This window comes from Gobius niger (genome assembly GCF_951799975.1).
Source record: "Gobius niger genome assembly, chromosome: 12".
In the NCBI taxonomy this organism is placed as follows: Eukaryota; Metazoa; Chordata; class Actinopteri; order Gobiiformes; family Gobiidae; genus Gobius; species Gobius niger.
In genome coordinates this window covers 5610193-5622647 of record NC_136863.1, presented here as the reverse complement: position 1 = coordinate 5622647, position 12455 = coordinate 5610193, and the positions used below count along the sequence as shown (strand labels likewise).

Sequence of the window (12455 nt, the reverse complement as noted above, 5' to 3'; positions counted from 1 at the left end):
CTGGATTTTTGTCACTTTTTTGCTGGATTTTTGTCGATTTTTTGCTGGATTTTTGTCACTTTTTTGCTGGATTTTGTCACATTTTTGGTTGAGTTTTTGTCACATTTTTGGTTGAGTTTTTGTCACATTTTTGCTGAGTTTTTGTCACATTTTTGTTGAGTTTTTCTCACATTTTTAAACATTTTTAGACCCTTGTTGGTTGAGTTTTTGGCACATCTCTGCTGAATTTTTGTCACATATTTGTTGAATTTTTGTCACTTTTTGGTTGTGTTTTTGTCAATTTTTTGTCAAATATTTGTCCAGTCTTTGTCATTTTTTTGTTGCGTTTACATCCTTGTTTTCTTCTCATTTTTTGTGGCTGTTTCGGTGCTTTTTTCCCCAAGAAGCTTTTTGATTGGGGAGAAAATGTGATCCGTTCAGGTTGAGACAAAAGTGTTCATGGTGAGGTAAACAGTGGAGCAGGTGCGTGTTCAGGGCCGAGCTGCTCCTGGACACATGTTTCCTAAAGATTTGATTGAACAAAAACTAACCACATTTAAATCTCATCTGAGCGCCGCTAATTCAGTAAACGTATTAATTGTGTTTGTGAACGGCACATGGACGCTTGTGCTCCTGCTTCAGAGACGGCAGGAGGGGAAAGTCTAAGCAGCAGCATTTGATTAAAGATGTCACAGATGTTCTTGCAGTAGTAGTAATAGTAGCAGTTGTGCAGAAATAGTAGTGCAGAGTCAGGATGATTTAATTGCCTTCAGACCAGACTCCAGAGTTCAGTGACAGGAGCTAAAGGCAAAGCTCTGTTTGACTGAAGCAGCGTCGACACCGTGTCTGTCTACTTTAAACATTATCTACTGTAGTATCCACTGCGGTAATCCCTCGATCCACTTTAGAGCCGAGGACCCCACTGTAAAAGGTGGTTATTGACTCATATTTTAGGGAAGCAAAACTTTTCACCTCTTACCACCCGCCAAAACCAAATGCATTATCTCCTCTTTGCCATTGTCATCACTTTTTGTTTCCCATATGTGTTTTTGCTGCTCTTTTGTCACCTTTTTGCTGGATTTTTGTCTTTTTTTTTGCTGGAGTTTTGTCTCTTTTTTGCTGGATTTAAGTCTTTTTTTGCTGGATTTTTGTTTCTTTTTTTGCTGGATTTTAGTCTTTTTTTGCTGGAGTTTTGTCTCTTTTTTGCTGGATTTTTGTCTCTTTTTTGCTGGATTTTTGTCTTTTTTTGCTGGATTTTGTCTTTTTTTGCTGGATTTTTGTCTTTTTTTGCTGGATTTGTCACTTTGTCACATTTTAATTTATTTTTTTGTCACATTTCTATTTATTTTTTTGTCACATTTCTATTTATTTTTTTTGTCACAGTTTTATTATTTTTTGTCACAATTTTTTAGTTTTTTTGTCACATTTTTCTTCTTCTTCTTCTTATTTTTTTTAACATTTTTATTTATTTTTTGTCACATTTCTTATTTTCTTTTTTTTTACACTTTTTCCAATAAGCCTTTACATTTGGGTAAAACCAAACTGGAGAGAAAGTGCTCTGTTCAGGTGGGAGGTAAGAGGTTAAAACATATACAGAAACAATTCATATGGATACTTGACTGGATTCGACAAATTATGTGCGGTTTGAAACTGAAAATTCAACCAAAGCAACGGCATTTTTCTTTTTTATTTCAGCCTGAGATCATTTTTGCGACCCCCACTTTGGGAACGCTTGCGCTGCATCCATCCCATCAACTGTCATACAACAAGTAATGCAATTATAAACCACGTCCTAAAACCACAGGGAAGAAACTGTGCACCAACATTCTTCACAAACAGCAAAGCATCTCGTCTCCAGCAGGTCTTTGTAAAAACTCGCGAGCCCCGAGTCAAAAGCCACGCCGAAGTCTTTTCGTCTCAGGCCGCCGTGAACTGACCTGACGTCGTTTTGCTGCGGAGGTTTCTTCTGCCCCACCAGGTTCACGGTCCGCGCCTGGATCGGCTTCTCCTCCCTGAAAACGCAGACGCAGAAAACCACTTTAGAACAGAGACTGGAGGGATATTGTGCATGTTTTAGGCAGATGGGAAACACCAGGGGGTTGGTTCAGTCGGAGATTTTGGAGAAAACCACTCAGACACGGACAGAACATGTAAACTTCCAGCATAAATGCCCCACACGATCCAGGAATCATTGATAGAGTTAGCTGTGTCTTATTGAAATAATGTATTTGGAGTACGGGGTAGAAAACAAGCAGCTGTTGGATAAACACTAACCGACCACTAACCCCGACCTCCGCAGCAAAAGCTATTTTAATTGTTAACCTCTGAACTCCCGCCTGAACCGAGAGGATCTTTTTCCTCACGTCATCAGATTTTTTTCCATCATTTTTTGTTGGGTATTCAACTCATTTTTGTAATTTTTTTTCGTCCATTTTTTAGCACATTTTTGTCATTTTTTTGGTCACATTTTTGTCCTTTTTTTGTCACATTTTGTCAAATTTTTGTAAATTTTTTGTCACATTTTTGTCATTTTTTTTGTCATATTTTTGTCAATTTTTTGTCATTTTTTGTCACATTTTTGTCATATTTTTGTCACATTTTTGTGTCACATTTTTGTCTTTTTTTTGTAATATTTTTGTCACATTTTTGTCCATTTTTTGTCATTTTTTGGTCATTTTTTGTCATTTTTTTGTCATTTTTTGGCAAATTGTTGTCATTTTTTGTCATTTTTTTGTCACATTTTTGTCAAATTTTTATCAATTTTTTGTCATATTTTAGTCATTTTTTTGTCATTTTTTTGGCAAATTTTTGTCATTTTTTTGGTCACATTTTTGTCACATTTTTATCACATTTTTGTCATATTTTTGTCATTTTTTTGTCATTTTTTTGTCATTTTTTTGGTCAATTTCTTCTGGCATTTTTGTGACATTTTTGCCACTTTTTCATCAATTTTTCGTCACTTTTTTGCCAATGTTTTCTCAATTTTTTCTCACATTTCCATCCTTGTTTTCGTCTCAGTTCTGTCTCTATTTTCACAGCTTTTTTTCCAGAAGCTATTGGACTGGGGTAAAATCCAAAAAAAAGAAAAAGAAAAGAAAATGTGCTCGGTTCAGGTGGGAGTTAAGGGGTGAAGAAACATTCTACATCCTCCTCTTCGCTCCGAGGGGGCCTCCATCGCCGCTCCATGCCTCTCCGTTCCTCCCCGACAAAAATATGGATCAACTCTATTTTTCAGCTCAAGCTCCACAGGTCAGATCGCACTGCACAGGAAAGAGAACGGCAATAAAAACATAGCCATTAGAACATGCCATCCATAGCGATTTGACAGCTCTTTTAAAGCAGTGCTAAGTAACTTGTTTACCTTAATAAATCCTTCACATAGTCCCACTGGGGGTAATACAAGTGTTAATGTGATGATTGGAGGGTCTTTCATCTCCGCCGGAAAACCACAATTGCAGCTTTCCTGCCTCTGGGTCGGAGCCACCCAGAGCCGGTTTTTCGCAAGGGCCCCGCATCTCAGTCAAACTACGGTGTTGTTTCACTGATTAATCAAGGCGTTGTTACAGGACTTTTTTGTCTCAAACATGACTTGAATCCACACGGTTCTCATGCACGAAGTTACTTACAGTAACGCTGGTTCTCTGAGTCTAAAAAGAATTGGGCTGCTCACAGGCTAATTCTCAGTGGTCAGACAGAAATTACCGTTAGGTGCAGGTGTTAGTTTTAAATCAGTGGTTCCCAAACTGTGGGTCAGAGCCCAGAGGTGAGAGAATGTGACCATTTGCCATTTACCATTTTAAAAAGTTGGGAAATAGACGAGTAGTTGGCCTAAATCCCAGTCTCACAGTAGCTTAGTGGTTAGTGGTTCTCACATTGAGGGGCAGGGCCTGAATTGAGGTAATTATTTTCCACTTCTGCCCCGCACTAATGCACAGTGGAACTGTTTTTGACCATAAATGGATTCGCTCTTCGTCGAATAACCGTGGGACGTGTACTGTAGGGCCCCCCGTGTGGTTTTTTGCTTAGGGCCCCAGAAGGGCCAGCACTGGCTCTGGAGCCACCAATACGCACTAATAGAATCACAAAGAAGAAGCTAACAGGCTAACAGGCAAAGCTAACTGTAGGCTAACACCACTTAAAACAGTAATTACAAGTTTGAGTGAAAAAAAATGTTTCCATTGTGTAATTGGATGAACAATGTCCCTCTGTCCCTTTGTCTTTTCTGTCTGTGTAGTATTTACTTTCATGGACAATTAATTAATTTAAATTAATTAAGTAAAAAAAAAAACGCAACATGCTACGACACCTGCAGTGGTGCTTTTGGCCTCTAAGGCATGAGTTACTTAGTGCTGCTTTAAAGGGATATTTCAGGATTTTTGACATAGGGCCTCACTTCGTATTTATCCAGAGTGTTGTTGATTTCTGAAGATTTTCTTTTATTCATGCAGTTCTTATATTTGAAGAGTGTAGTGGTGCTAGGCTAGTGCACGTCTATGGTAACTAGTAGCCTGTATTAAAAACAGTCTGACCCGCTCCACAGTGCACCTGAGGCAAATCACTTATAACACCAGACTAACCATATAAATGATCAAATAATTAGAACCATTTTGCATTTAAAATAACGTATATTTGAGCAGCATCAGCTTCGTGGTTGTATAAGCTACGTGGCGGCGGAGTGATCTGCAAGAAAATAGTCCCTCAAAATGCGATCATTCATGTGATGCGAGGTCAGTTATATCGACACAGACAGGTCTAGCTCTATTTTTAATGCAGGCTACTAGTTACCATAGACATGCACTAGCCTAGCACCACTAAACTCTTCAAATATAAGGACTGCATGAATTAAAATATACATATATCTCCAGAAATCAACAACACTCTGGATAACGTTTTCGAACCGGACTTCAATTGTGAAAAACTGACTTTTTTCAGTCAAGAATCAGCCCAACACCGGAGCAGGCGACACAAGCCAAAGCTAAATGCACTAAAAAGCTGCATCAGCATAAAAAGGAAAGTTAATTCTGTGCAGAGAGCTCTTTGCGATTAATGAATCATAAACTCCGTGCAGATCCTTGTGCGTAGTGACTGTGGGATAAAAAACACCACCTTCATTTCAAAACAGATCTTCTCACATCCAACTAAAGCTTCATTGTTTTGTTTATGTAATTATTAAAACTGTGAAATGAGAAAACGCTAAAGAGGCCGGAGTCGCCGGATAAATGTGCATATAGACTCGAATAACTCCAGCAGAGCATTTACACTGGTCTGAAAACTCCTCCTGAAAACAAAGCAGATGTTTGACCAGATGGTTTAGTCCAAGCGCCACTAGAGAGGCTTAACTTCGTTGTTCCAGCTTAAATAAATAATAAAAAAGGAAAATAATTGATCCTATATGGAATAAATGGATAGTATTTGTAGCGTGTGAAGGTTCGCCTATTGCCTTTCGCCATTGTTAACGCATTCCAGAGAGCAGCTCAACCCCCACTCCAAAACTCCTAGGCCATTTTATGACTTTTGGGATGTCGTCACTTCCTGTCTTGTGAATGGCTGATAAGATCGAATACAGTTCAGGAGAAAAAGACTGTGACGATCTATCCTAACCCTCACAGCCAGAAATGAGAACTCTCTATTGACCTTCCAATTGGACTAAAGACTGAATCTCAAACATCCGATTTGAGTAATAAGCCAATTCTTCAATTCATGGACAGTGAGAATGAACTCAACCAATCTGTTCTAATGATGAATTCTTCCCCAGGTCAACAAAGACGCAATGTACAAACATACTGTCGAAATGTTGTTTGGAAAGTTGTGAAGTTGTTAATGTGTTTATCGCAATAGAAATGTATTTCTTGAATTCTCTCCCAAAGACATTCCCACTTGGGATCGTCATATCGAGTTACGGACTGAATCGATTGGTCGAATCCACGGAGAAAAAGGGGCCGCCCCCTTGGTATAAAGGAAGGAGAAATAGCCAGAAACTTCCCTTAGCCTTACTCTTCTTTTCTGAAGCCGCTTCTGAGTTGAGTTGGACCGGAGAGAGAGAGACGGACGAGAGCACATGGCATGACATCCCCCGCTGAACTCTGACCTCTCCTTTGTCTCAGATGGACCACAAGAACTCTAAGTTTGAGCCCGTCATTTGACGTGAATTTGTAACTATCAGTTACTTCTTTTAAGAACATTTGCATTTTTCCTACAAGACAACAACATTTTTGATCGCTAAGCTTTCAGCGAAACCATTTTGAGTCGAGCTGGAGAGAGAGACCCCAGCCTCGCCTGCATCAGCTTGAGAATCGCCACCCGAGAAACCACGACCACTGGCCGTCGAACACCAGGACTTTGGAACGCAGGACCACAGTTGGCGTGGAAACCATTCTCACGGTCGTAAGCGTATCTCACCGACCTGGCTTAATAAGACTCACATAACTTCTCAGAAAACCTTACTGACTTTCAGATACAATTTTAGAACATTTTATCTGATTATTCATCCTGTTAGCCTTCTAGGTTATTCTGTTTGCACTTTAATATTTAATGCCGTCTGTTAATTGATTTTGATCATTAAACCTCCATAAACCACAGTTTGCTTTGGTAATGTCTGTGTTTACTATTTCAGAATAAGGGTCCATGTGTACGTCCAAGACCTCATTTCCTTCAGATAAATCTGTAGTTTAGCCTCCTATTCTTACTTTTATTTTGTTCGCTTTTCGAACTGGTGCCCCGTTAAATTTTAAGGCTAATCTACAACCTATTAATTAATTAATATACAAATTAATTGATTAAAAAACCCTCATACCCTACATATTTGTATGTTTGCTGTATGACATTGTCCCCTGAGCTAAATGCTAAATACACATGCACTGTCCACTAAACTTCATCTTATGTCAGTGATATAAAGACACAACTGAAATGATATAAATGCCATGAAACAGACACAACACAAGTCGCTGTACTTAAACCCTTAACTCCCACCTGAACCGAGCACATTTTCTCCAGTTTGCACATTTTTTTCCAGTGTGGTTTTATACTGGCCTGGCAAGAGCCAGATTGATAAAACAGTGCCAAAAACATTTGCACTGACATCAGTCTGGGACGGCGCCGGCTTGAATCGCTCAGGGAGAGGTCGAACGTTTGGATTGGATCAAGAACAACACAAATCCATTCAGTGTTTAGTTTTTTGTGTGTTTGTGTCATGTGTTGCAGCACCTCATGTTTTTTTGTGATCTCTGCATTATTAAGTATTGTCTTTCTTGCCAGAACCAATCTTGGTATACTGCGAGAATTCAGCTTTGCTGGCAAGGTAAGTTTTATACTGCAAATGGCAACAGAATATGATTTCTATGATTTTGACCAAAGCCTCAATAGCCTTGGCATCAGGGGATCGGTTCCCAAGCGCTGCCTGGTCATTCCAGCGGTATACCGGATGGCAGCCTCGCTTCCGTCAGTCTACCCCAGGTGTGAATGTAAATTATCCCATGTAAAGCGCTTTGTGACCATGCCTGCGAAAGGCGGCAGTCAAATAAAAGTGCTCTCCTTTTCACATCAACCTTAAAGGTCCTATATCAGCCAAAATCCACTTTTTGGAGCTCTTAGCCATGTTTTCATGATATGTCCTTATCAAAAACACCCCTGAACAGACGTCATGTTTGCACTGAAAGTTGAGAAGAAGGAGCTCTTTCTAACCTACTCTGAACACGCCTGTTATTTTTTCTTACCTCACGATAATGTCATGGAGAAAAGCGCGTTCTGCTGCGAGAGCTATAGAACATTATTCAACTTTCCTAAAGAAGAGGCCGCTCACCAGAAGTTGGTATTTCTCTTCCTCTTTCCGGCATTCGGCGACTTTCACCAAAATAGTGTTTTTCTGTGACTGTCTCTGATGGATGTTTGGTGAACCTTCACCAGAATCAAAGTGGATTCACTTTTATAACCAACGCAAGTCCCATAATGTAAACACCTGATGGAGCAGCCAGAGCGGTGAGTCAATCCAAATCCTGTTAGCGTGTGTGTTAGCATGTGTGCTAGCGCGTGCGTGCTAGCGTGTGTGCTAGCGTGTGTGTGTTAGCGTGTGTGTTAGCATTTATGAAGCTGTGTTGCAGATGTCAACTCCTTATACCTGCATTGAAGTAACTTCACTTATTGCTGTGATATTATATTTATTTTACTGTTAATTTTGGATGGGCGGATTAGCTTGGAGGGAGGGGGTGGAGTAACTGAATGGAAGCGTCGTGTCTTCCGGGTTGGCAAAACACCCCCAGAAAATACTTACAGTAGCCTATATATCTCACAAAAAAAGAACTCCATAGTGGTAGAGGCACAATATATCACATAAATGCCTATAGTTTACTTTGGGATGGCTAATATAGCAGGATACAGATCCTTTAACTTAATATTGGTAGCTTTGCTTCAATCAGTCTACCCCAGGGCAGCTGTGGCAACGACAGCAGCTCACCACCACAAGAACAGAAGAATGATGACTATAGCCTACAGCGCTTTGAGAAGCTTGATATGCAGCTCTAGTCTTTCTTTAGATTCGCTTTAATCATCCTGGTTTAGTCCTGTCTTTTTAACTGGCAGCTTCAGTCAGGTCCATTTTCTCCTCTCCATGTTCTGCTTGTATCGGATTAGAGTGTTTTTTGTTGTTGTTGTTGTTGTTGCAGAATCATGTCCAGCGCTTGCTCTTACAGGTATTTGCCCTGTTTCTGCCGCGTCGTTCCCACATCATCAGCAGCTAATGACGTTTCAGAGCAGACTCCATCAGACGATCCTCCTCCTCCTCCTCCTCCTCCTCCTCCTCCTCCTCCTCCTCCTCCTCCTCCTCCTCCTCCTCCTCCGTGGATTACAGGAACACTTAAGTATAACGCACACGGCCCGTTCCTTCTTTAGATGCTGTGAATCGATATGCAGCGCCCAGTTATCTCCGAGCTTAAAATAGACCGGGGGAGCGCTCGCTTCGTTCGCGGGGAGCGCGCTGCAGGAAGGAGGGGGTTGAAGTCCTCGTTTATTTATCGCCACAACTGCTACGACAACAGCTACTATTACCACTACTGTGGGAGGGAAGATGAAGTACTTTCAGCTGACACATGCACAGCTAAATAAAACCGTTTTCAGCCTGGATTTGAATGTCAGTGGCCTACAAGCGCCTTAGCTATAATAAAGAATACATACATTAAGAATATTTCTCCTCAAGTTGAGTATTTTTGATATGGGAATAAGTATTTCTGCACTTCACAACCAAATCATTGTATTTCAAGCTATTTCAGACTTACACCGCCTGAATAAAAAAGTGTCCTTTACCCGGATTTAACTCCCTGTTCTGATCTAGAGTTGAGATTAGCCGACAACCTGAACATCCTGAATGACCAGGTTATTCCACGGATGGATTTCTTCTTCCCTGATGGCACGGGCATATTCCAAGATGACGATGCCAGGATTCATCAGGCTCACATTCAGTACGTTTACATGCAAAGTCTAATCCGACTCCAGTAAAACTGTGGCGCAACTCCGGGCCAGCAGGGGGCAAAGGGTTAGCAGTTAGCGGCATTAATGCATTTTTTGATTTTTTCAGTTTTACGGTTGCAGTGGGCTGTAACACTGACGTTTCCTTTGGGGCAGGATTCACAGTGAACATGATGTTTGTAATACGTTCTGTGACTGTCCATCAGTAACTCGTCCTTAACCAAATCCTATTTTAAATCCTATCCTAATTAGAAAAATCTAAACTTTCTTTAATTATTCAAAAACTACTTTACCAAATGCTGAATTGTGAATATAGATTTCTACTAAATAAAGATACAAAGACATGGGGAGGAGCAAAGTGGTTCAACAGCCCATAAACACATAAATAACGGAGAATGCTAACCTGATGCTACATGTTAGCATCGGGCTAATGCTAACATGGAGATCCGCCATCTTTGCAGCTGTTAGCATACATTTCCGTTGGCTAACATTAGCTAAAAACAGTATAAAAAGTCCCCTGTGGCGCAACTCCGGGCCAGCAGGGGGCAGGGGGTTAGCAGTTAGCGGCTAGAGCAAGTGTAATGCTACAATGTGCTACGGCTCTGTGTTGATGATGATTGTGTAATAAACTATACATTCAATAAGCGGCGCACAACTTTAAAAGCTGGATCTCGTGACGGTGCACAGAGGGGCGCAGGCTCTTGGCAAATTACTTTCTGAGTGGCGGCGCGTTGTGCTTTGCGCCTTTGCCACTTGTGAGGGGGCGTCACAAGATGAGGCGACTGCTCTGATAGGAGCACCGCTGACATTCATTTCCTCGCTTACATCGTGCTGCCCTGTGTTCTTGCTTAAAGGAATAGGCCACCGTTTTTACATACTGAGATATGTTCTTACCTTAGCTTTGACGAGTTCTTTAGGACCTGTCTGATCTTCCCCCGTGCCTTCAGTCACGTAAACACAGCGCAGACGGCGTTAGCATTTAGCCTCTCCCTCTCTCCTCTATAGCTCCAAAACAGGTCAAGATAGAAGCTACCAAGCTCTTCCACGTTTTCCCTATTTAAATATGGTTACTTGAAGTGTTACACTACAAAGTATAATTACACAAAATTAAACAATGTGGATTTTCTAAGCGGATAAAAGGGGGAACTATATTGAAAGGCGTAATAATACCAGGAGTAGTTCGAAATCCGCCCCAAAATCTTCACGTTACTGCGCAGTAATCTTCACTTTACTGCGCGGATGCCAAACTACTCCTGGTATTATTACGCCTTTCAATACAGTTCCCCCTTTTATCCGCTTAGAAAATCCACATTGTTTAATTTTGTGTAATTATACTTTGTAGTGTAACACTTCAAGTAACCATATTTAAATAGGGAAAACGTGGAAGAGCTTGGTAGCTTCTATCTTGACCTGTTTTGGAGCTATAGTGGAGAGAGGGAGAGGCTAAATGCTAACGCCGTCTGCGCTGTGTTTACGTGATTAAAGGGAAGGGGGAAGATCAGACAGGTCCTAAAGAACTCGTCAAAGCTAAGGTAAGAACATATCTCAGTATGTAAAAACGGTGGCCTATTCCTTTAAGCATGATAGGCTCTGGTCAAACTAAAATCTTTATTTACCCCATCGGGAGCTAAACATTTTTTTCATGTCTTGAGAGAGAAAGAGCTGCAGCGTCCACTGTGGCGCGGATCAAAATAAATGCCCATGTTCACCCCCCAACTCACCCACAACCCCTCTCCCGACCACAGAGTCTGGTTGGAGGATAAAGCGTTTCTCCACCCCAGTACCTCCACCTTCAATGGGCTAAGTCTGGACTGGAAAGATCACAAAGCGCGCTCCTCCTTAGCGCAAAATGTTACGATATAGTCTGCGTTTTCACACACAAGACCGGGCCCTTGGTCTCCTGGCCCGACACACATTCTCAGCTCTGATCCCGCCACTAATATTACCTCCTGTCATCCGCGTAGAAGTAAACAGGTTTGCTGAACAACGGCATTTTCCCATTAGAAGTAGCTAACAACAATGTTATTTTATAATGAGCTGTTTTTGCGTTTCACAGCCTGACAGTTAGTTTCCGGGGCAGGGACGACATGCTAATCCAATGTGCTTTGATTTGGCTCTGTGGTTACGTGCTAAGGCCTTACCGGTCGATATATTGGACCAATATGAGGTGTTTTACAATATTGAAGATCTCCAGAACCAAAAGCGATTAAAAACGTCCCATGTTTTGCATTGGAAAGAGCTGGGTTTACCTATTTTATATATTTTATGTTGTAGACTTTTGTGTATAATTTCGGAAAATAGGACATAGAGACTTTTTTGTTTTGGAATCTACAGATTTTTTTTCTTTCAAACAAGCTCTCTCTTAAACAAGACTATACAGCACCCCCTGCTGTCACACTTTAACACTGACACATTTAGAAGCATCATAGATCAGCGGTGCATATTGGCATCTGCCTTAGAAAAAAACATCATCGTTCGACCTCTATTAGATACATTTCTATATATTTCTATGATTAAAAAATTTATTATCATAATAAAAAATGACATCAAATTAAATTACGAAAAATATCAGCCTATATTATGAGCCTTGCAAACCCCCTTCATATCGGTATCGGAACCCAAAAATCCCTATCATCCCTATCACAAGCTGCTCAATCTGACCCCATTGAGAGTTTTTGGGATGTGCTGGAGAAGGCTTTGCACTGTGGTCGCACTCTCTCATAATCAATGCAAGATCTTGGTGAAAAAGTGACGTAACACTGGTTCTTTTGACATTGCAGAAGCTCATTGAACCCACAGTGAATGTGCGCTGTGATCAAAGCTAAAGGACGGGGAGATTTTCGAGCGGTGATCTCCACAGTAGCCCGTTCTTGGTCGCTCGCCAAACACTTTCTACATTCGTACACGCGCTACACAACTCACAGATCTAGATGTGTTTTCTGTTTGTTCTGAACATGTTGAACAGAATCGGGAAAATAAAGTAAAGGATATGGACAAAACTCAAGTCATTTTCTTTAATT

General features: G+C 40.9%; 1 protein-coding gene across 3 annotated transcripts in view; it reads right to left on the bottom strand.

Moving 5' to 3' along the window:
• The window catches only part of LOC306970987 (regulating synaptic membrane exocytosis protein 1-like), an 89645-nt gene that overhangs the window by 67883 nt on the left and 9307 nt on the right, over positions 1-12455 (bottom strand). For 2 of the 3 annotated variants that reach the window (XM_079567109.1, XM_079567110.1), the window contains exon 2: positions 1917-1991. The exons of the other annotated variant lie outside the window; for it this stretch is intronic. In XM_079567109.1, coding sequence (XP_079423235.1) covers positions 1917-1991 — 75 coding nt within the window. The remainder of the gene's footprint in view (positions 1-1916; positions 1992-12455) is intronic. 3 annotated transcript variants of the gene reach the window in all.